The sequence below is a fragment of the Notamacropus eugenii genome, chromosome 5 (genome assembly GCF_028372415.1).
Source record: "Notamacropus eugenii isolate mMacEug1 chromosome 5, mMacEug1.pri_v2, whole genome shotgun sequence".
In the NCBI taxonomy this organism is placed as follows: Eukaryota; Metazoa; Chordata; class Mammalia; order Diprotodontia; family Macropodidae; genus Notamacropus; species Notamacropus eugenii.
This window is the reverse complement of record NC_092876.1, coordinates 34,857,205-34,881,355: the sequence shown is the minus strand read 5'-3', so window position 1 is coordinate 34,881,355 and position 24,151 is coordinate 34,857,205. Positions and strand designations below refer to the sequence as shown.

Sequence of the window (24,151 nt, the reverse complement as noted above, 5' to 3'; positions counted from 1 at the left end):
TATATGCCAGGCACTTGGCTAGGTGCCAGAGGTATAAAGCCAAAAATAAAATTGTATTTGCCTTCCTGGGGTTTACATCTCCTGGCGTGGGAGAGGGGAAGATGTGTCCGCAGATAAGTAAAAGCAAATTGTATCCACATAATTTCCAGAAGAGAGCCCTGACAACTGGGGAAATCAGAGAAGGCCCCCTGTCGAAATTGGCTGGAAAGTGGGGGAAGTTTGGGAGGCTGAGAGGCAAAAGCAACCGGAGGAGTAAATTCCTGAAATGGGGGAGCAGCCCTGTGGAAGTAGGGGAGCAGCCCTCACAGTTAGTGGAGAATCCTAGATTTTTCTGGGCCCATTCTGGAACCTCAAGTCTATGTCCTGAGCCAGAGGACCCCAGGTCTGTAGCAGCTCAGCTCTTCCTGGTACCCGAAACACTCTCACAGGACTGGCTACAGAACCAAGATCAATTTTCCTTGCCTTGGTGGGGCAGAAATAAGGGTTGGGATCTGCGGAGTTTTGGGTTAGAGGTGGAGGGAAGTAGGGAAGACTCTGTCCTGCTTTGGCCCTCAGCAAGAAGATGTAGGGCTGTATGGAAATTCTTTTTCTAGCTCTCTAAATGCTTCCCCTGGGGAGCTTACAGTCAGGGTGCTTCTTTCTCTCCCTGTACCTCAGTTTCCACCTCCCACCTCTCCCCACCCCTGACACCCTAGATCCAACCAGCGGGGAGTCAGTAGCTCTTTGGCTGTACGTGATGCCAGATCTGTTGATGAACTTCCCTCACTCGTTGCGAGACTCTCCGGACTAGCGACTGATCTGGAGAGTTTGCAAAAGAAAGGGATTTGCAAGATGGGCCAGGACATTCCTGGGGTGGTGGTGTAGCTAGGTGTGATGAAGGAGGGTGGGGCTGAGGGAGGGGCTTGGAGAGAGGCGGAGCCTGGGGCGGGGCTCAGCCCTCTTTATCCCTCTGGCGGCGGACAGCTCCATGCTCCTATTTGCACTTTGGCGCGCTCAGATCTTCGATCGCTTGCACCATGGCACTTGGGATATGCCGGGCGGTTCTCATCACCGGCTGCAACCGCGGCATCGGCCTGGGCCTAGTGAAGGGGTTCCTGTCTCGGAGCCCCTCTCCGGACCTAGTCCTGGCCACCTGCCGCAACCCGGACCAAGCGCAGGTAGGAAGCTGGGATGCCTGGGTCCCTTCATGGAGTCAGGGGTCAATCTGAAGGAGGCGGAGAAACAGCACCTGGGCCCTGGGGCCCCAGCCAGCGTAGCCACAGCAGGATGGATGCAGGTCAGACTTAAGGAGGGACTTTCCATCTCGGGGTGGTCACTTCCATCCCTAACCTGGGATCCACCTTGTGAGAGAATTGGAGTATGGACAGTCTGATTCCAAAAGCTCCCTGCCAGTCCCTGCGCTAGCTCAATTCAGTTCAGCTAGTTTTGACTAAGCACCTCCTAGGCGCCCAGCATTTTTGGCGTTGGGCACACAAAGACAAAACGAAATAGCCACTCGGGCTCACGAGTTGGGCACCACCGGGCAGGAGGCAGCCTGGGTAGAGACCAAAGGAAGTGACAAGATGCGGGGGCGAGAATGCTGTTTTAGCTACTCTTTCTCTCTCTCTCCTCCTTTCTAAGCCCAATTTCCGTCCCTCCCAGTCCCGTCCCTATTGCCTTTCCTAACCTGCCCCTGCTCCCCAATCTTTTCCCCATCCTAAGGCTCTGTGTAGTCTTGGCCGTATGGTAAAGACTGACCCACCTCGCCGGACTCCCATTCTCTGTTCTGGCTGTATCTCCTGGCCCCTTTTTAGAAGACACAGCTAACTCCCAGTAGAGTTCTGCCACACACACCCTGGTCCTGGCCAGGGTCACAGTCTTTTCAAATTCTTTTTTAAAATTTGTGTTAAGGTATTTGTATTCAGGATTTTCTATTTTACTACATGGCAGTTAAATAACGGAGAACTCAGTCCCAACCAGCCTCTCACATAGCCTCAACAATACATGCTCAATTTGAGGGACTTATTCTCAAAACGGATAATCTGTTCCCCACCCCCCCCCCCCCAAGACTAAGGACAGTTGTTCTTAAGAACAGACCAGACCACAAATTTGTAGAAGCAGTTCCTGAAATTCTGTCAGTAAAACACCGAGCACTCCAATCAAGGTCCACTCATTCCATTTCAAAATTGAGTTTTGCCTTGGGTGGAATTTTTCCATCAGGGTGTTTTTTCTTGTCATAAACCCATTTAGACTCAATCTCCAGGCAAGCCCTTTGTCAAAACAGTAGCAAAAACAGTTCCGTCCTGTAATGTTCCTGTGTACCAGCAATGAACACCACCTCCCTTTTGGGGAAAGTTAGCTTTATCTCCCTTCTTAAGAACAGATTTTGTATATTTTGGTGGACCCTCTTCAGGCTTGACTTCTTTGGATTTCTCTTCATTAAATTTCACTTTTCACCTGTTCTGCCACTTTCGCAACACTCTCAGGACCATTGAAATACTTACTTTCAAAAAGGTGGTTAGAGGATGTGACCAAATGATGCTTGATTGCTGTCTTGGCCACATTTTTTATGTGTCCTAGTAATTTATATTTTGCAATAAACTTCATGTGTTTGGGCCAAATTACAACCTCCCTCAGCCTTGGTTTCCTCATCTATTCCAGTCTTTCCAAATCCTTAAGGCTTTGGGGTCAGGAGAGGGAGTAACAGAGTCTGAAGGCCTGGGATGGGTGGGGTTGGTGGGGGCAATGGGAACTGGGAAAGGTGCACAAAAGTCTCTCCAGGTGTCCAGTACTGGTATGTGGAATCCTTTCTCAGTGGCTTCTAAAGTATTTAATTTCATGTCAAGCCAGCGTTTCCTTCTTTTGCTTGATTTTAAACAGCTGCAATTTAGTTTATGGATAATTGTTTAGTGTAGGGAGGTATCCACACAGCCAGCACCTCACTCCACCAGGCCAGCCGAGGAACTCTCAGAAGAAACCGCCAGTGTCACAAAAGTCTAAGTGCCTTTGAGCTTCTCTACTGTTAAAGCTATTAAAAGTTCAAAGGGGCAGCAAGACTTTTGGGGAGCCCTGTGTTTTAATAACAGAGTTAAAGCCCTCTTTCCGTTAGGAGGGAACACAGCCTTAATGTCTAGGAGAACTTCCCAGAGGAATGCATGAGACGCTGGACCTAGCAGTAGGTAGCTGGGTGGGACTGTTAGGAGCCGAGCAAATGCTCAGGATATGATATGATATGATATGATATGATATGATATGATATGATATATGACTGATACATGACATAACATAATAATATATAATAACAGCAATAATTCCCAGGACATGATTTGAAGGCTGGTCCTTTGCTCTTGTTTCAGCCAACATTTCTTAAGTGTGAACTATTCAAGTCACCCTTTTCATCTGTGAGTCACAAAGACTGACCACTCAACCCCCTGAAGGAGAGCTGACACCACTACCCATGAGTCTTGGCTCTGTTTCTCCTCCTTCATCCTACAGAGGGAGACAAAAATTACAACCCTGTTTCTATCCTAACCTGTGTGATCTTGTGCAAGTCACTTAATCTCTTTGTTGCCTCAGTTTCTTCATCTGTAAAATGAAGGGATTGGACTAGATGAACTCAAAGGTCCCTTCTAGTTCTCTGTCTATGAACAGCAGGGGTCTGAGGCAGTGAAGGGCGGGGAGGGTCAGCATCTGACCTCATCCAAAGGATTCTTTTAGCCACAAATTCTTCTTGGAATCCTGAGCTGTATTCTAATGCAGGGAACTGGGTTGGGGAGAGACAAAGGGAAAAATGAATAAGCAAGAAAAAGGAAGAGGGATGAAAAGGAGGGAAAAGATAACTAGGGTGGGATAGGGGAAGAAATGGTGGTAGGGAATTAATGAAGAAAGACGCAAATAACAAAAAGAAACAAGAAGAAAGAGACGAACAAAACTAACAGTCAGGTGATGGAGCGGGTAGAGTGCTGGACTTAGTGTTAGGATTGCCTGGGTTCAAATTCTACTTCCAACCTTCATTAACTGTGTGACTCTGATAAAGTTACTTAGCCTCAGTTTCCTTGTTTATAAAGTAGGAATAATAATATCTACTTCCCAGTGTTGTGTAGATGAAATGAGATAATGGGTATAAAGCATTTTACAAACCTGTAAAGTGTTATATATATATATATTCATTATAACTGGGCTTTTTGGGTTTTGGGGGGTTTGGGGGTTTTTTTGCCTCTTAATCACTATCCACCCCGAGGCTGTCTCTTACCCAGGCATAATCTAAACTTGGATCTTGCCTTGGAGTAGGAAAGAGTTTGGGATAATGAAAAGAGCACTGGACTAGGAGAGAACTGGAAGATTTGGGTTCTCATCCAAGTTATACCAATAATAGTTGTTGATCAGTGCCCAGAAAAGGAAAGAGAGAGGCAGAAGGCAACCAAGAATTGAGAAAAGCACCAGCTACTGTCTCAGGTTCACCGGAGACATACCTTCCACTGTAATGTGTTGCTGCAAGTCACCATGACCACTGGGGGTAGAGTGTCCTGGGGAATTCCTCAACCAAGAGACTCTAAGATCCTCCTGGGGAGTAATTCCTTTCACCGAAGTCCTTTCGACTGGAGGTCAATAAATCACTAGGCAAGTCCGGAAGATTAAAAAAAAAAGTCTTAATCACCACCAGCTGGTGAGTTGCTGCTATGTGGATAGCTATGACCCCAAACAAAGGGAGATACACATATTAGGGTCTTACACAGTCAATCAATTGCAAACAGTAATAAGGAATGCATTAACCTTGGGATCTAAGGAGTTGCCAAAGATCAGTTTTCTTTCAGTGGGATAATTTTTTCTCTGTGGATAATCTTATCAGAGAGCCAACTAAGTGGTGCAATGGATAAAACCCCAGCCCTGAGTTCAAATTTGGTCTCAGATACTAGCTGTGTGACCCTGCGCAAGTCACTTAACTTTGTTTACCTCAGCTTCCCCACCTGTAAAATGAACTGGGGAAGGAAATGGCAAAACCATTCCAATATCTTTGCCAAGAAAACCCCAAATGGGGTCATGGAGAGTTGGACACAACTGAAATCTCTCAACAGCAATCTTATCAGAATCTAATATGCAGGTAAGAAATCTCTAAGGTAATAAGGCCTCCTCCTAGATAGAATCTGTTAGACTCAGCCTGTTCTTACCATCTTGAGGGTCTTGATTTCCATAGTACTACAGCCTTGTTTTTTTGGCCTTTATAATTTCTTTTTCTAGGGAGAAGTTTCCCCCAAACTCACAGTACATAGGTTTACTTACTTCTTCCACATTCTCCAATTTGATACACTTTCTAGGAAGTATTATCAAATCTAGGGTACTTGATATATAGCTTCAGAGTACAACAAGGCAGCTGTTTGCACAGCAAAATTGGAGGACAAATCCGAAGAGAATTATGGAAGTGATGAAACAAAAAAATACGTGGACTACAAATCATACAAAATCCAGAACATTCTCTTAAAGACTAAATAGCGCTCATCAAGTGTACTGAGAGAAACTGAGAAGGAATTTTAAAAGTAGCTTCAACAAAACCTCTTGGCAAGATTGGAGGTTCATAATAATTTCCTCAACTCAGTTCTTTGGAGCTACCATTTTGAATAGTAGTAACTATTTAGCAAAATTATCCACACCTAAAGGTCCAGACACAAACTGCAAGAGTGACATCTTTCTGTGATACATTAACGCCAATAATTTTACAAAGAAACAGAACATAGAGGACCTGGGTTCAGACTTCTAGTTTTTATCTTAAATCTGGCACCTGGGTCTTAACCTTCCAAAAGGGTTAGGATGCTCTAAGAAACAATAGACAGTAAACATAGTTCTATAACTAAGAGTATGTAAGAAATGAAAGTGTAAAAATAAATGAGAGTAAATAAGGGAAGAGAATGCACGGTTTTTTTATAATTAAATTACTTATTTTTAGTTTCAACATTCACTTCCATAAATTTTAAAGACGGCATGCAATCTGATATAGACTCTACATATATATGAGGAATGTATCTTAACATCCATTTAGATAAGAGGCATATTGTTCCATCTTGGGTTTCATTGTCTACTTCATGAAGTTATCTGCTTCAGGAAGCATTTTCCCTTGGAAATTCTGCATGAAAAGAGGTCTGTCCCAGACCACTGACCCTCAATTGTCCAGCTTGGCTTGTTTACATTGAGATGGAACTCCCTACCTTGTTTCTAGGGAGATAGTCACACGTTGCCACTTGAGGAGATTGTCTAGGTAATGTTGCTCAAACCTCCTAGTGATAAGACAGGATAATTTAGTAGGGTCTGAACAAATCCAACTATGATGGCCTTCTAGTAGCTAGTCCATGTGGTAAAAACCAGTGCAAATCTTATGGAGTTAACACCACAAACATCAGGGCCCTGGGAAAAACGGTCAGACTAGGTGATCTGCAACTCATCTGAAAGTTTGGAGAATTTCGATATTCAAATACTAATTTTTCATCCTACCTTTTCCAAACCCTATAGGTGATATGGACAATGTAGTTTATGGATTGGAGGGAGAATTTAAAAAGAATGATTGGTGAGCTAACTAGTGAAATGAGTCCTTTCTTTTGATTTTATCAGAGAGAGAGAGAGAGAGAGAGAGAGAGAAAACAACTGTTAAAGCAATTCTATATACAGAAGCCTGAGAATGTATAGACAATTACTAAAATGCATCCAAAGCTTGGGTATTTAGGCATTTGTATAAAAAGGCATTGGTGGATATTCAAATGGGCCTTCTGGAGGAGGTTAGGCACCTTGTTTTCCTTTTTCTAGTCTTGTTCTCTATTATCTGTTTCCTTTGCCTCAAAGGTTATTTTTCAGGGGAGAAGATATTTTCCCCTCATAGTACATGATTTTATCTACCTTCTTCATAGGGGAAATCCCCACCTAAGTCTTCTACTGGAAGACCCAAGGAAGAAAAAGTCTGTAACAAAGAAGAAACATCCAATAGAAGAAGAGATGTTTTCACTGTTTGTTCTGATAGGCCATGGGAGGGGGGAGGGGGGTTGCTTCTATACATATCTATATCCCCACCTCCCTCAGTACTAGACTCTCCCTCCCTAATCATCTTTGGACCAGGAAAACCAGAGTTCAAATCTGACCTCAACTGTAACCTTGGGCAAATCACTTAACCTCTGCCTGCCTTAGTGAGGATAATATAGATAAAATGTGGATCATCATGGAGCCTACTTCCCAGGCTTGTTGTGAGGAATGAATGAGTTTATATTTATAAAATGCTTAGTATAGTGCCTGGCACATGATAGGTAGAAATGCTGGCTATTATTATTAATATTAATTATTTATAATTAATATAATTATAATTTGTAATATAATTATAATTATATAATATATAAATGCAGGATATTATTATTATTTATAATTACTATAATTATAGTTTGTTATTTGCATACAAATGCTAGCTATTATTATTATTAAATCAAGAATCCATTCTGTCCTTTCAGCACAAGGGCCAGCGCCCTTGTCCAACTCCTTGGGAGGGGCTCCAGTTGATAACGGTCCACACTATGTAACTTCATAAAGTGGATGGGAGAGAGGAGGAAAATTTTGTCAAAATGAGCCTGATTTCCACACTTACCCTCACTGTCTTTGCGCAACCTGGAGAGCTCCATTATGGGGAAAAGCAGCCCCTGTCCATACTACCAAGGCTATTATCTACTTTACTTGAGTTTCATGTGCTAATGCAAACACCCGATTTTACAGATGACAAAAGCAAGGTCTAGAGAGAAAGAATTTGCCCAAGGTCGTGTTGGTTCTCAGGGGAGGACCTGTGTTGTGCTGTGTACTATTGGGTTCCACAGAGAAGATTTCCTTGATTTGGGACCTCAGGGTGATAAGTCATCTCATGAAGACCCCAGCCTCTGGGCATTGCTTATGCCTCAGATCACTTCTAAATGGTTAGGCACAAAAGCAGATGAAATCCTACACTCCATTTTCCATTCTCCCTCATTCTTTTCCCTAAGAAGCTAGGGGATTAAGTGGATAGAGTTCTGAGTCTAAAGTCAGGAAGACCTGAGTTCAAATATGGCTTCAGACACTTATTAGTTGAGTGACCCTGGGCAAGTCACTTAACCCTGTTTGCCTGGGAGGCAGCTAGATGATTCAGTGGATAGAGCACTGGGTATAGAGTCAGGAAGACCTGAGTTCAAATCCTGCCTCAGATATTTACCAGTTGTGTGACCCTGGACAAGTTTCCTCAAATGTAAAATGGGGAGAATCATAGCCCCTGCTTCCCACAGACGTTGTGAGGAGGAAAGGATGAAATTATTTTACAAATAATTGTAAAATGCTGAGAATAGGTCCTGGTGTTTAATAAATGCTTATTCCCTCCCCAGGAACTCCAGCATCTGAAAAAGCAGCATCAGAATCTCAGAATCCTGCAGTTGGGTGAGTGTCCAGGTGGGAATGAGGGCCACAGAATGGCCCCTCCCCCACTGGGCTCTGTGGTTCAAGTCCCACAAGCCCTCCCAACACAGAGCCCAGCATCTGATTTCCGCTATCCTAGGGCTTGGCTGCTGTCTATGGTGTGGATTCCCCCAGACCCACTAACTGGCTTCAGTTCCTATGCCTGGGCTGTTTTGATCTCCACTCTCTGGATTTCTCTAGCTCCCTAACAATTTCCATTGGTCAACTGCCCCAGTGCTTGATGAATACTGCCTTTCCTTGAATTGTCTCCTCTCTCCTTCTTCCTCTGCTCCCATCTCCACCCTAGACGTTGTGTGTGAAAACAGCATCAAGAAGGTGGTACAGGAAACGGAGGCCCTGGTGGGAGAACAAGGCCTTAACTGCCTCATTAACAACGCGGGCATCAACAGACTTGCCACGCTGGACAGCGTCACGGCCCAGGATATGCGGACCATCTATGAGACCAACACAGTGGCCCAACTCATGGTCAGCAAGGTGAGGGAGACTAGGCCCCTGGGTGAGGCAGGGAAGGGCCCCCCAACGCTTGGCAGAGAGGTAGGCAGCTGTCACTCTGTTTACTCATTCATTCAGCACATGTGCCAGACATGCTGAGTTATTAAAGCAAAAGTGAATGGGTCAAAGAACTGACAATCTATGGGGGAAGGGCAACAGATCACAAAGATTAATAAATACAAGATATATACAAAGGGGTTTTCAGGGAGGTGGTGGAGCTTGAGATGAACCTCTCCTGGAAGTAAGAGGCAGAGGTGAGGAGGGATGACATTCGAGGCAGGCCATCAACCCATGCAAAGTTTCAGAGGTGGGAAATGGAATACTGTAGGTGAGGAACAGGAAGCAGGCCAGTTTGGCTGGAACACAGAGTATCTGGGGTAGAGTAAGGCTCAATAAATCTAGAAAAGTTGGCCAGAGCCACGTTGTAAAGGGCTTTAAACGCTGATCAGTAGTTCTTAGTTCATCTTAGAGGCAGTAAGGAGCAATGGATGCTTCCTGAGCTGGGGTGGGGTAGTGCTCAAGGGAGGGCAAGTTGCTTTATCTATGTCTACCTACCTCAGTTTGCTCAACTGTAAAATGGAGATAATAATAGCACCTCTCTTCCAGGGTGATTATGAGGGTCAAATGAGATAATGTTTGTAAAGTGCTTATAGTAGGTGTTTAATAAATGCTTATTCTCATCCTTCCTACAACCTCTATGGACCAGTGTGGTATATTACCTAGAAGCACTGGTCTTAGAGTCCTTAAAATAAGTTACTCTAAGGCCTTCTCAGTCAAGTTAGGCCTTAGAATAAGTTTCTTTTTAGGGAAAACTTCTCTAAGCCTCAGTTTCCTCATCTGAAAAATGGGAGTGGAGTTAGGCTAGATGGCCTTTAGGGTACTTCTATCTCTAAATCTATAGTTGTATGATCTCCAAGTTGTTGTTCAGCCACTTTTCAGTCATGTCTGACTCCACGATCCCATTTAGGGTTTTCTTGGCAAAGATATTGGAGAGGCTTGCCATTTTCTTCTCCAGTTCATTTTACAGATGAGGAAACTGAGGCAAACAGAGTTAAGTGACTTGCCCAGGGTCACACAGCTAGTAAATGTCTAAGGCTGGACTTGAACTCAGGTCTTCCTGACTCCAGACACAGCACTCTATTCATTGTTCCATCCAGCTGTCCCTGTGATCTCTAAGACTGAGATTCAAATCTGGCCTCAGCCACTAAACCATGTGACCTTGGGTTTAACCATCATTAACTTATGGAGCTCCTCAACCAAACATTCTTAATTCCAGGTCCATGGACAAATTTCATGTGGTTCATGAACCAGGATAGGGAAAAAAACAATCATAACCTTATTTTCACTAACTCTATTTTTTAAAATGTACTTAAAAACATAGTTCTGAGAAGAGTTCTGCACAGACTGCCCACAGGGTCCCGGGCACAAAAATGGTTAAAAATGACTCCCTATCTTAGAGACTATTCTTTCCAGCTCCTTCATTTTGAAGATGAGAAAACAGAAACTCAGGATATTGATTTACCCGAGGTAACATAAGCAGTAAATGGCCAGAATTCAAATTCAAGATCTCCCTCCCAGGGTTCTTGTGAGATGATGTTTGTAAAGTATTTTGTAAACCTCAAAGAGCCATTAGCATGCTCCATATTATTGTTAATGAAATCTGTGATCATATGTCATCTTCTTCCCCTGAGCTTGGTGATCAGCCCAGACTGCTGTCAGAGGAAGGAGTGGTACCTCGTAGTGTTGAGGTTTCATGATGTGTTTTGGTGGAACTGTCTCAAAGAATTCAGTCAGACCACCTCCAACTCAAGTATAGGCATTTATTGAGATGGATGCCTCTCATGAAGTGGGCTAAGTTCCAAGAGGAACCAGCAACCTCAGAGAGAGCAAGATGGACTTTTATAGGGTAAAGATGCAATAACATAACAGAAATTTACATAGAATATAGGAATATGATTAATATAGAAAAGGCAGGAGGAGTTTGTTAAGGGATTAGGTCATGGAAGAGGGGCCCATCTATGGTTTGGTGGTTAAACCTTCTGGCCATGCTGCCCTCCAGTTGGCTAGATATTGTGGTCCTGTCTGGTCAAGATACATAGTGAGGTATTGTGGTCCTGTCTTGGGCTATATGGATAACGTGATTGGGATGGACAATATGAACACACTTCTTTCTGTGGAAATGGGTCTGGGGGTCATGGCTGGGTAGAGGCAGTGGATGTGTTCCCATGCCTGCTGTTTTTGTGAGAACCATGAGTTTCAGAGATACACCTGTTGTTCTAGTGAGCAGTGAGGCACATATGAAAAAGTTAGGATGTGGGGTGGGGGGTAGGCAGGTACAGTGAGCCTGTAATGAAATTAGACTGTTGGGGTGGGGGACAGCTCTATTAGGACTCCCATCATTTTCCCCTCAGAGAGTTGGGACCCAAATTCATTTGGGAAAAAGAACAAAGGTCTCTGCTTCAGTAGCTTCTTCAGGCTGAAAAGGGGCATAGAGCTGTCCCTATCTCAATGGGTCTGGGAAAGGAAAATTGGCTGGAATCAAGGATAGATTGCATCCAGGGGATAACGTACGAACTGGTGTCCACTGTTTGATGATGGCTGTAGGTGAATTGGTCTGAGAGATACAAATCTGACAGGCAAGTTTAACATGCAGGGACCCAGATAGAAAGAGAAAGACAGATCTATCTAGTAACAGGCAGTTGACTGTACCAAATATCCATTTACTAAATTATTTGGGCTGTAGAAAGGAATATGATTTTAGGCTGAATAGCTCAGATCGAACAAGTATTTTTAGCAGCTCAGATGTATCCCAGTCTTAGTATGTGGGATAATGCTTAACATTGTGTCTGTAACTTTGTTTCATAATCTTAGCAGGCAGATGATAAGCCTGTGTATTAATTTACCCAGTTCTTTGCAATATGGAATGACTACACATTCAGATTGAAAACAGCAAGATTTCACATGCCTGCATTGTACTCATATCTGTTACGGACCACTTGCTCTAATTAGAGAAATATGCTATAAAAGAAGCCGGGACATGCCAGATATGACAGGATAAAGGATCCTTATCTCTGTTTCAATTCAGATAAGAGTCACTTTAATTCCATCTCATAGCCAGACTCAGGAATAGCCAGGTGCGAAGCATTCCTTTTCATAGGAAAACAATGGGGAAACTGAGCCAGGAGGCTAAGATTGCCCTCTCGACTTCCGGAAAAACCTCCACCTGTAGCAGGATTACCTTGGAATAGCTTGTGGAATTTCTCTCAGATACTGATTCAATGCAGACAACTATATCTAAATTCAAACTCAAAATAAAATTATTTGTGTTCCCACAAATGAACTTTTCCCCTCAAATGACAAGTCTCAGCAATCACAGCTTAAGGCTAGATACAATTGTTTTTACTCTTATAGAGTCGCAATAAGCGATAAACATTTAAATGACTTACTCAAATAAATTTCTCAAATAGTAAATTACTTAAAAAGATTTCATTTCTCAGTAAGCCATGTTCATCGTTTAGGAGCTCCGTAATCCAAACAAACTTTTGGTTTTTTTCCAGGGGCTTATGACCTTGTTCTCTAGTTGATTTCTGGAAATCTGTCAAGTTTGCAAATAAGGAGAAATCAATAGGAGCCCCAAAGAAGGAGCTGATCTGTCCACCCTATAATATTCTTTCTCTGAACTGGTGAAAGCCACATACTTTCTGCAGGGCAAGTCCCCTATTTTCAACTTTAATTTAATTTGTTTTGTCTTGACTGATTTTTCTTTTTCTTTGCCGCAATGTCTTTCAGGTTCCTATATTTTACTTTTAGGATCCTAGTAAATGGTAGCTGACACATGTGGTCTCTGGTCACCTTGGCTGAGGGAGGGGAATAGGGAGTGTCTACCCTGTCTACCCTTAGAGCTGCTGTGGGATCAATTTTAGGTTTTAACCTTATAACCATAATCCCAAATAATTTAGTTCATGATCTTATAATTTTCATATGTGAGAGCCAACTTGTTTTAGCTGTAAGACAGGGTTAGCAGGGCTTAATAAAATAACATAAGTGGTTTTAAACAATGTTCCATTGTCTTTGGGTTTCAACAAATTCAGTTTAAAAGTTGCTTTGTCTAAGTTTAAAAGTTGCTTTGTCTAACACCTTTCTTAGCTCATGGTGGTCACTCAAGTTTTACAATATGAAAGAATTTTACTACAGTTTAGAAGTACAGTTAATAACACAAACAGCAAACTTCACATGACGTTAATTGCATTTTGAAATCATCACGTATAAAAATTATTGAAATGGTCACACAGCTTACCATTTTCATTCATTTGGTTGGGTTTACCAAGTGTAGGGACTGGCTGGATGGCTTCTGACCCTGTTTTCCCCTCTTCTTTTCTCCTCTCTCAACAGTTACAGAGCCTGGTTGTGGCAATGGTAGATGAGGGTTTCCATTTGGTGATTAAACATTCTGGCCATGCTGGTCCTGTGTGGTTAAGCTAGGTATTGTGGTCCTGTCTTGGGCTAGAAGGACGATGTGATTGGGATGGACAACACAAACACACCTGTTTCTGTGGGAATGAGTCTGGGAGTCATGGCTGGGTAGAGGCAGTGGCTGGGTTCCCATGCCTGCAGTTTCTGTAAGAACTATGAGTTTCAGGGACAAACCTGTTATTCTACTGAACAGTGAGGCATATATGAAAAAGTTAGGATATGGGGTGGGGGGGACTAGGTAGGTACAATGGGCCTGTAATGAAGTTGGACTATTGGGGCTGGGGGCAGCTCTATTAGGACTCCATCAATAGGAGCAGGGAAGTGATCGTTCTGTCCAATCTATGGGCCTCAGTTTTCTCATTTTTAAAAACTGAAGGCCCAGTAGCACATAGCTACTAAGGAATAAGAAGTAGGTTCACTTAGGAAGACCTGAGTTCAAATTTGACTTCAGACACTTACTAGCTTTGTGACCCTGGGCAAGTCACTTCACCCTGCTTGCCTCAGTTTTCTCATCTGTAAAATGAGTTGGAGAAGGAAATGAGAAACCACTCTGGTACCTCGGCCAAGAAAACCCAAGTGGGGTCACGAGGACTCAGACACGACTGAAACCAACTGAACAACAACAGATGTTCAAGCAGGTTTTGAGTGTTCCCTCCTTCCCACCTCCCCAAGGCATTTCTCCCCCTCCTGAGGAAGGCTGCATGCCAAGATGTCGTAATGGGTATTCACCGTGCGGCCATCATAAACGTCTCATCCCGAAGCGCCTCGATGCAGCTCTTCTGTCAATACAACAAAACTGAGGAAGTGTACCCTTACAGGATAGCCAAGGTAAGGGGGCCAGGGCTGGCCTGCGGTAACACAGCGGGGGGGCAGGGCCCGGGGTTCCAGGGACAAAGCGCTGGGCAATCCCACCTGACTCAGTTGCTGCATTGGAGACTCTTCATAGCCTTGCACCAGCTGCCCATCGTGACTGGAGGGTTCTCCTTCATCACCCCTCTTCCTCTCAATTGTCCCTAGCTTCCTTCAATGCCCACTTTCTCAGGCCCTCTTACCCCAACTCTCCCTCCCTCACCCTGTAAATGTAAGAGAGTCCTGGATTTATTTATTTTTAAATTTTTTTTTATAAATTAATTTATTTGTTTTCAGTTTTCAGCAATCACTTCCATAAGTCTTAAATTTTCTCTCTCTCCCTCCCTCCCCCAGATGGCATAGAGTCTTATATGGGTTCTACACATACATTCTTATTCTCGTAAAGTCATTAGCCTCCATCTGTTCCATTCTAATTTTGAAAGAACTATTTTCTTCAGTGAGTTTTTGAACCTCCTTTTCCATTTGGCTAATTCTGCTTTTGAAAGCATTCTTCTCCTCATTGGCTTTTTGAACCTCTTTTGCCAATTGAGTTAGCCTATTTTTCAAGGTGTTATTTTCTTCAGCATTTTTTTGAGTCTTCTTTAGCAAGGTGTTGACCTGCTTCTCATACTTTTCTTTTATCTCTCTCATTTCTCTTCCCAGTTTTTCCTCCACCTCTCTTACTTGATTTTCAAAATCCTTTTGGGGCTCTTCCATGGCCTGAGCCCATGGTATATTTATTTTGGATGTGTGGGATACAGAAGCCTTGACTTCTGTGTCTTTCCCTGATGGTAAGCATTGTTCTTCCTCATCAGAAAGGAAGGGAGGAATTATCTGTTCACCAAGAACAGTCTACAGTCTTATTGTTTTTTCCCCTTTCTGGGCATTTTCCCAGTCAGTGACTTGCCTTCTGAGTTTTCTTTCCACCCCCACCACGCCTCCAGATCCACCCAGCCAGGCTTGGGGTCTGAGATTCAAATGCTGCTTCCCAGCCTCAGGGCTTTGGGCGGGGTGGGGCTGCTATTCAGTGTGAGATTAAGTTCAGGTGCTCAGGTGGGGGCAGGGCCTCCACACAAGGCTCAATTCCCTCAGGGGGTTTATACAGAGACCTTCAACAATGGATCCAGGTTCCTGCCTGCTTGGGTAGCCCCTGTCCACCCCTGCCCCCGCTGCTGCCTCCCAAGGGGGCCTGAGTTGTGGGGACACCCCACTCCCCTCTTGGCAAGCCAGAAAGACTCACTCACCCCCGGCGCCGGTGGGTGGAGGGACCTGCGTGGCTGCTGGAGATTCTGTCCCTGAAGCCTGCTGGGATCTGCTCCCCTCAGTGCCGTGTGGCCAAGGCAGGGCTGGGCTCTGCTCCGGTGCGCAACGGACCTTTTATGTCAGGTTTTCTGGGCTCTCTGGAACAGAAATCTCGTCTGCTCCATTGTTCTGTGGCTTCTGCTGCTCCAGAATTTGTTGGGAGTTCTTCTTTACAGATATTTTATGGGCTGTGGGCTCGGAGCTAGCATATGTGTGTCTTTCTACTCCACCATCTTGGCTCCTCCCATACATTCTTATTAAGTACATTTTCACATTAGTCATGTTGCATAGAGGAATTAAAAAGAATGGGAGAAACCATGACAGAAACCCAACCAAACCAAAACACAACACAAGAGAAAATATTCTGCTTCATTCTGCATTCTGATTCCATAGTTCTTTCTCTGGATGTGTAGTCCTTTGGGAATATTTTAGGTCCTTGCATTGCTGTGAAGGGCTAATTCTATCAGAAACAGTCCAGGAAATTTCACAGCAAGACACAGCCAGGAGTGTCTGAGGCTGGATTTGAACTCAGATCTCTAACTCCAGACACGGTGCTTCATTCACTGCACCACTTAGCTAGCCTCACGCTCTGTTGAGTCCAACCCCTTCCTCTTACAAATGAGGAGACCAAGGTCCAGTTAAGTGATTTACCCAAAGTCACATGGACCCCAAACCTCAGCTCCAGGACGTGAACTCAGAGCTAAGGGATTTGATTCTAGAGTTAAGACTTTTCACACTAACGCTCACTCCTAATTCATTCTTCCTTTAGGGCTTAAGATTGTAATACGAGTGTATACGTATAATCTATATTAGATGGGATGCCATTTTGGAGAAAGAGGAGGGAAGGGTGGGCGGGGAAATTTTAGAATTCAAAATCTTATGGAAGTGAATGTTGAAAACTAATAATAAACAAATAAATTTATTTTTCTAAAAGCCAAAAAACAAAGCAAAAACAACCCAACCTAAAAAATGGATCAATCACTTTCAGATGGGGTCTAGATAATTTTTCTTTTTTCCCCCATGTCTGTTGTTTTTACATATTTCTCTGTTTACTTTAATAATTGATGAAATTTATCAAGCATCCCAGTGAATTAAAAAGGACAGCCTTCAATGTGATATTACACACATCCCACAAATTTGTCAAATGAATATGGAAGAAAGAATATGTGTATACTCTAAATCTCTTTAGGTGCTTTATTTTAACCTCAGTGTACTGTATTTCTAATTATTGCTCCCTATGTCCCAAAAATTGAGTTTATTTTATTAAATGTGTATATTTTATTATAGGTGCTTTCGAAAGCAAACTAGTTGTTTATCTCAGATTGATGACATAAGATAAAAAAAGTGCACATTAGATAAAACAAAATATCATCCTCCACTCATCGGAAACTTAAAATTTAAGGGAGACGATGAAACTCAAAGGACAGGGAAACTGGCTTTCTTTTGAAACACAGTTCCTATATTTAAAAGATTATAAGACTATTAAAGTTATTATTATATTTTAATTATTACGCATGTATAATTATATATTGTATATAATAATATATAATTAATTTTATAACTTGTTCTCCTCATATCCTTATTCCTTTAAGTGTGTATTTGTGTGAAATTCACAATACAAACTCCTAAGACCTAAGTTGCCTTTGTGGTCAGAAGATTATAAGATGGTAAAGATGAATAGGATTCTTAATTCTTTTTCAAGTTATCTGCATTAGAGTAGAAGCCGTTAGGGGGTGCCATGGAAACAGTGCCAGATCCAGAGTCAGGAACCCTGACTCTAAATCCTGCCTCTGATACTTTACGAATTATGTGACCCTGGCCAAGTTATTTAATCCTAGTTTCTTTATTTGTAAAATGGGGATAACTGCAGCACCCACCTCCTGGGGAAGTGAGGACCTTAAAGTCCTTTATAAATGCTAGACCTTCTACTGAGTACTATAAAAAAAAAAAGCCGTATTCTTTAAACTGCGACAATGATCTTGGCATTAAAATGAATTCTTTCATTGTGAAAGATCTCAAGAATGGATAGGAATAAAGCTGTCTCTAAGTCAAAATCTGTCAAATATTCTCAAGAAGAGATTATTCTTTTTAAGATTTCCTAGGTTTCACTGGCAAAAATTAGTTCTTTTTTCTATTTAATTAATTTGTTTTTGAAATATGACGCATGGAGCAGGAGGTCTAACTAGCTTGACAGTTGCAATTGATTTAATAGAAATATTGTCGCCCCCTTTATAAAAATATTAGATCATATGGTATCGTTGAATCAATTGGACAATGATGATTGCTAGCAGTTATGTTTTAGGAGTAACTCAAGCAATCAGTAAACATTTTTTAAGCACCTACTATGTGCCGGGCCCTGTGTTAAGCCCTTGGTGTAGAAAAAGAGACAAAAGACACTGCCTGCCTTCAGGGAGTTTACAGTTGTGAGAAACATGCTCCCCTTAAACAAGGAATGACACTTGTGGAATCAGGAAAACTTTTATTAATGTTTGCATTCATCCCTCCTGAATGAATGGGTAGCTCCTAAAGAAGAGCTACAATTATTCGGACTAATGCAAGCCTTCTTATACTGTTCCAATTCAAATGTCCCACCTCATCACCTATTGGCTAGCAGGTGCCCCCTGAACACCTCACTTCATGCTCTCCTCTCCGTTAGCCTTCCCCGCACCCCCACCAACAGCTTGTCAAGCCTTCAAACAAGTTTCTGACCTTTCACCTGACCATGCTACGTCACACTTCTGATTAACTGTGATCACCCTGTGATCACAGAATTCCTTTTTCTTTTTGGTTCCCACACAATCTAATGGGGAGGACGGCATGCAAAGATCTATAGAAAGCAAGCTAGAGACAGAATAAACAGAAAATAATGAGCAGAGGGAGGGCACTGGCATTAAGAGATATCGAGGAGGCTTCCTGTAGAAAGTGGGATGATAGCCAGGACTTAAAGGAAGCCAGGAAAGTCATTAGGTGAAGAAGGGAGAGCATTCTAGGCATAGGGGACAGCCAGAGAGAATGCCCAGAGCTGAGATGGAGCATCTGGTTCTTGGAACAATCAGGAGACCAGTGTCATTGGATCCGTGAGGATGTGGAGAGGGGTAAGGTGTAAGAAGACTGGAAAGGTAGGAGGGGACTAGGTTGTAGAGGGCTTTGGATATCAAACACAGAGTATTTTATATTTTTCCCTGGAGACAGTAGGGAGCCATTGCAGTTTATTGAGTAGGCGAGTGACTTGGTCATTCCTGCATTTTGGCTGAATGGGGATGGATTGAAGTAGGGAGAAAACTTAAGGTAGGCAAGCCCACCCTCAGCTATTGCAATAATCCAGGCATGAAGTGGTCAGGGCCTGTCCCAGTGTTGGGTTAGGGTCAAAGGAGAGATGCTGCAAAGGTGATACTGACAGACCTTGACAACAGCTTGGATGTGAGGGATGAGAGAGAGTGAGGAGCCCTGGATGACTCTCAGGTTGTGAGTCTAGGGGATGGGAGGAGGGTGCTACCTTCTACAGTAATAGGGAAAGTGGGAGGGGTAGGATTTAGGGAGAAAGAATGAGTTCTGTTTCAGACATACTGAGTTTAAGATGTCTCCTAGACAACCAGTTCAAGATGTTTGAAAGGTAGTTAGAGATGTGAGAGGGGAGGTCAGCAGAGAGATTGCAGCAGATCATCAGTATTAAATCCACAGGAACTGATGAGATCACCCAGTGAAGTAGTATAGAGGGAGAAGAAAAGAGGACACGTAGCACGATCTGGAGGAGGATCCAGCAAAGGAGACAGAGAAGCAGTGGTTAGAGAAGTAGGAGGAAAACCAGGAGAGAGAGACAGAGACAAAAGGAGGAGAAGGAGGAGAGAAAAAAGAAAGGAGAGAGAAGGGATTGGAGAGAGAGAGAGAGAGAGAGAGAGAGAGAGAGAGAGAGAGAGAGAGAGAGAAAGGATAAGAGAAGAGAGAGGTGTCCTGAAAACCCAAAGAGGAGAGGCCATCGAGGGGAGGAGAGAGTGATCAACATTCATTCCTAGAGGGTAAAGTCAGGCAGTCACCAAACATTTATTAAGAGTTCACTGTGTGCCAGGTGCCATGCTAAGCTCTATGGAGATAACCAAAGACAGAAGATGATCCCTGTTTTCAATGCACTTAATCTGATGGGGGAGACCACCTGCAAATAACTGTTAGTACAGATACTTGCAGTGTAAATGCAAAGTAATCTTGGAGAGGAGGGATAGGGGAAAACCAGGAGAGAGCAGGAAGTCTCCTGTAGAAGATGTCTTAAAAGAAGTCAAGGAAGCTGTTAGAAAGGAGGAGAGAGAGCATCTCAGGAATGCAGAATGGATGTCAAAAAGGCAGGAAGTTGGGAGATGGAGAGTAGCGTGTGCTGAACATTAAGGAAGTATCTCTGGGTCTCTGGATCAGAGCATTTTGGGTGGGGGGGGAAGGAGAGGTAAGGCAGGATGAGGCAACAGGTGAAGGACTTTAAATGCCAGAGTGTGTTACATTTGTTTCTGGGAGTAATAGGGAGCCACTGGAATTTTTTGAGGGGGAGAGGGGAGATCTGGACTTAAAATTATTTTGGCAGCTGAGTGGAGGACTCACCTAGGCACCTTCTGCTCATTCTTTCATTTATTCTTCCTTTCATTTACTCAGCTGAATGCTGATTTGGTTCTTTTTGTGTCCTGAAAATGGCGCTGGCTGCGAGGAAAATACAAAGTGTAGAGGAGACCCAGTCCTGACCATCCTCATGGCATTCTAAGTCTAGGGCAGAGGTTCAAAACTTTCTTCTGTCCAGAAGTCTTTGGCAGTCCCGTGAAGCCTATGGACTCCTTCAAATTTTATTTTGTTGCCTATATTCGCAATGGAAGGAAATGGTAAATTTCAGTGAGAAATCTTTTTTCCCCCCTCATATCAAGTTCATGGACCCCCTGGAATCTACGATTTGTAGACTCAGGTTAAGAGCCCCTGGTTGTTCCTAGGACCTGGCATTAAATTTGCATTCAAGGTTCTCTTGTTTAGTCATTTTCAGTCATGTCCGACTTTTCCTGAGCCCATTTGAGGTTTTCTTAGCAGAGATCCTGGAGTGGTTTTCCATTTCCTTCTCCAGCTCATTTAACAGATGAGGAAACTGAGGCAAACAGGGTAAAGTGACTTGCCCAGAGTAACACAGCTAGTAAGTGTCTGAGGCCAGATTTGAACTCCGGAAGATGAATCTTTCTGACTCCAGGCCCGGCACTCTATCCACTGCATCACCTAGCTGCCCATTCCTTCTATTATCTGCTGCACCTTCTAGCTGCCCACTTCACACATAGTAAGTATTAATGGAAACTAGGTGACTCAATCTGGGCCTGGAGTCAGGAAGACCAGGGTATTTAGGATTAGGGTTAGGGAATTATGGGGATTTCCTCCCATTTAGAGCTGTCTCAAAGTGGAACAGGATACTTGAGGAAGGAATGGGCTCCCCTGTGCCTGGATGCCCACTTTTTTGGGGTGTGGTAGAGGGCCTTCAAAGGGAGGATTGTTTTGGCCTCCTAAGCTTCCTCTCGGCTCCAAGTTGCTGAGTGTCAATCATTCTCTTCTCCCAGACAGCCCTCAATATGCTCACCTGCTGCCTAGCAGCTGACCTGGTATCAGATGGAATCCTCTGCATCTCCCTGGATCCAGGCTGGGTCAAGACTGATATGGGGGGGAGCAAGGTGAGTGGCCACCACATCCCATGTCCAGTTAATTTAAGGCAGGGAGAGCTCAGTCCTGCCATTCCCCCCGCCCCCCATCTCCCCAGGGTCTCTGACAGCCAAAGCCACTGGTTGTCAACAATTGCCTGTCCAAAGGTCTGTGCCTTTAGATTTTGCTTTGTTAGCCTCTACAGAAAGGGCTGGGAATCCCATGGGGAATGTGCATCTCCAGTGGCCTTTGATCCTGGCGGCTCTCACCTCTCAGGTTCCACTCTGGGAACTGCTGCTTTGTCCACATGACCTGATTTGGTCTGGTCTCTGTCTCTGCCTCATGCATTTGCTGCTGGTGGGTGCTGAGTCTGAGATGGAGAGAGTGGGGAGGAAGGAGCGGTAAGAATTAAAGAGGGTTAAAGAGCTGTCACATCATGGTGAGGGTGATTTGGGTAAATTATCTACTGTAGACTGGCTAGGGAGATGAGGATGGGGAGTTACGGAGTAAGAAGCCGAGGGCAGAAGGAGCAGGAGACATGGAAGGTGAGAGGACCAGAGATTTGACCTTGGCCCTGCCATTGTTAAATGCTTTGACTGAAGGTATCAGTCATATCCGTATCACACTCAGATGACATGAGATCATAGTGTCCTAAGTGGGGAGTTAGAAAGCTCCGCAAAGACCATCTGATCCAATCTCCTCATCGTACCGATGGGGAAACTGAGGGCAAAAAAGGGAAATGATTTTCCCAAGATGATGAAACTGAGTGTTTTAGCTAACATGTTGGAGGAGGGTTTCTGGATCCAAAAATAGAAGAATGTGTCAAATATAACAAGATTCCATTACATAGAGATAAAAAGTGGTCTTGTATTTGGATTAGAAAAAAAAATCTGTTGTCCACGTACAAGATAGAGAGGCTAGAGTCCAAGGGTGGGGAACCTGTGGCCTTGAGGCCACATGTGCTCCTCTAGGTCCTTAAGTGTGGTCCTTGGCCACAGGTTCCCCACCCCTGGCTGCTAGACAATTGTTCATGTGAAAAAGAATGGAGCTAGGAGGGAGTCATTGAACCACTCAGTGCTCCCAGGAGACTCTATGACTATGAGCTGCGGAAGTCATTGATCTGAACGGGTAAATCAGGAGTTAACTTTTTCTCATCATGGACTCCTTGGGCAGTCTGGGGAAGATCCCTTCCATGAGCTGTTTTAAAATGCGTAGAATTAAATACATGGGATGACAAAGGAAGCCAATTATATTAAAATAAATGTGGGTTTTTTTTAAAGTGTTCATGGACATGGGTAAAGGGAATTTCCTCACCTGGGAGCTCCTGACTCAGAGGAAATCGCAGTTCTGAGCACACACTCACAGACTCAATATAGGTCAACAATACAGTATGGAACCTGAGGACACTGATGGGGTTTTAAGAGAAGTAGTGTGGATAGCATGAGGCAGGGGATGAGAATTCCTCTATCCTCTGTCCTGTTCAGACCACATTCAAAATCTGGTGGCCAATTCGGGGAACCACATTTCAGTGAGGCCACTGGCAACCTTGCTCCATGAGCGGCCTTCTCTGATGTCTCGTTGGGTACCACTGCACCATGGAGGTGACTCCAGCATCTCCAATTTTCCACCAGTGAGTTAGAAGCTCCAGTGCATCCTATCTGGCTAGAAATCTTTGAGTGTGGTCCCTGTGGCAGATTACATTCTCTGTCTGAGCACCAGCCTGACTATGTGGGGAGAAACTTGTCATCACATGTATGGGCTGATCACTAGGTGCTGAATTTTGTGGCTATGGCAACCCATGAACCTAAGGAAAATACAAAAAGGCCCTCTACAGGTGACCTCCTTCTGCAGGCACACTTGTAAAGCAAAGGAGACCTTTACTAAAGTAAAACTTTAATTACTGAGTTTCTAAACATAAGAATTTTGTACAACAGCCAACAAAAAGATGTACTTTTGTTGTCCAGTCATCAGTACTGTCTGACACTTCATGACCCCTTTTGGGGTTTTCTTGGCAGAGATAGATACTGGAGTGGTTTGCCATTTCCTTCAAATCCTGCCTCAGACACCTATTAGCTGTGTGACTCTGGACTCAACCCTGATTCCCTCCAAAAAAAAAAAAAAAAGCTCTTTTGGTGTAGACCAGCACATATCAAAAAAAGCTCCAAATAGATACATACATACCTGTCACATAAAAGGTGACAGCATAGAGTGGTCTTGGGGTTTGTCTCATTAACTCAAGGCCCGGTAGTTATGTTCCACCTCCCCTCCATCGTTAAGAGTTAGCCTCCCATTTCCATTTAAGATGGACTCCCTTTAAAGCAATAGAATATAGCTCATGCCTGCATAAAAGGTTCATCTTTGTGAGTTCAATTCCAGCTTCAGACACTTACTAGCTGTGTGACCCTGGGCAAGTCACTTAACCTTGTTGACCTTGGTTTCCCTCATCTGTCAAATGAGCTGGAGAAGGAAATGGCAAACCACTCCAGTGTCAAGAAAACTCTAAATAGGGTCACAAAGTCAGAAATGATATAATGACAATGTTTCCATTGTTTTTTCTTTCTGTCTCTTCCCAGGCTCCCTTGCAATTACAGGAGTGCATCCCAGGGATTCTCGATGTATTGGCCAATGTCAGAGAAAAGGACCATGGGGCTTTCCTGGATTGGACAGGAGAGGAGATCCCCTGGTAGTCCTGGCTGTCCCCACCCTGGGCATCAATCGTTTGATCCCACCCACCCCTTTGCCCACTGAATCCCATAACTCTGGAGCCATTCACTCCCCAGAGCCTTCCAATCCCTGGCTCCATCTTTACCTTAGCCCCCTTACTCACTGACTCTCTCACCCCTCAGGTCCTAGTGTTTCCCAGTCCCCATCACTCCCTGTATCCCATCAACCTCTGGATTTAGGGTATTAGGGAAATCCTTATTAAAAAAAAGGGAAAAAAAAAAAA

The 24,151-nt window shown here is 43.7% G+C and overlaps 1 protein-coding gene across 1 annotated transcript; it reads left to right on the top strand.

The window, feature by feature from the left end:
* Nucleotides 1-927: 927 nt before the first annotated feature.
* On the top strand, nucleotides 928-24,151 carry LOC140504014 (C-signal-like). The gene is made up of 6 exons (XM_072608497.1): nucleotides 928-1,157; nucleotides 8,352-8,403; nucleotides 8,729-8,916; nucleotides 14,080-14,235; nucleotides 21,126-21,236; nucleotides 23,778-24,151. The coding sequence occupies exons 1-6, from the start codon at nucleotides 1,017-1,019 to the stop codon at nucleotides 23,889-23,891; spliced, it is 762 nt and encodes a 253-aa protein (XP_072464598.1). The 5' UTR covers nucleotides 928-1,016; the 3' UTR covers nucleotides 23,892-24,151.

Bases quoted from the DNA above. Each gene is read 5' to 3' on its own strand.
- LOC140504014 (XM_072608497.1), top strand. From the start codon at position 1,017: ATGGCACTTGGGATATGCCGGGCGGTTCTCATCACCGGCTGCAACCGC. The intron at 1,158-8,351 runs GTAGGAAGCTGG...TTCCCTCCCCAG, and splicing joins GCAACCCGGACCAAGCGCAG to GAACTCCAGCATCTGAAAAA. The intron at 8,404-8,728 runs GTGAGTGTCCAG...TCTCCACCCTAG, and splicing joins TCTCAGAATCCTGCAGTTGG to ACGTTGTGTGTGAAAACAGC.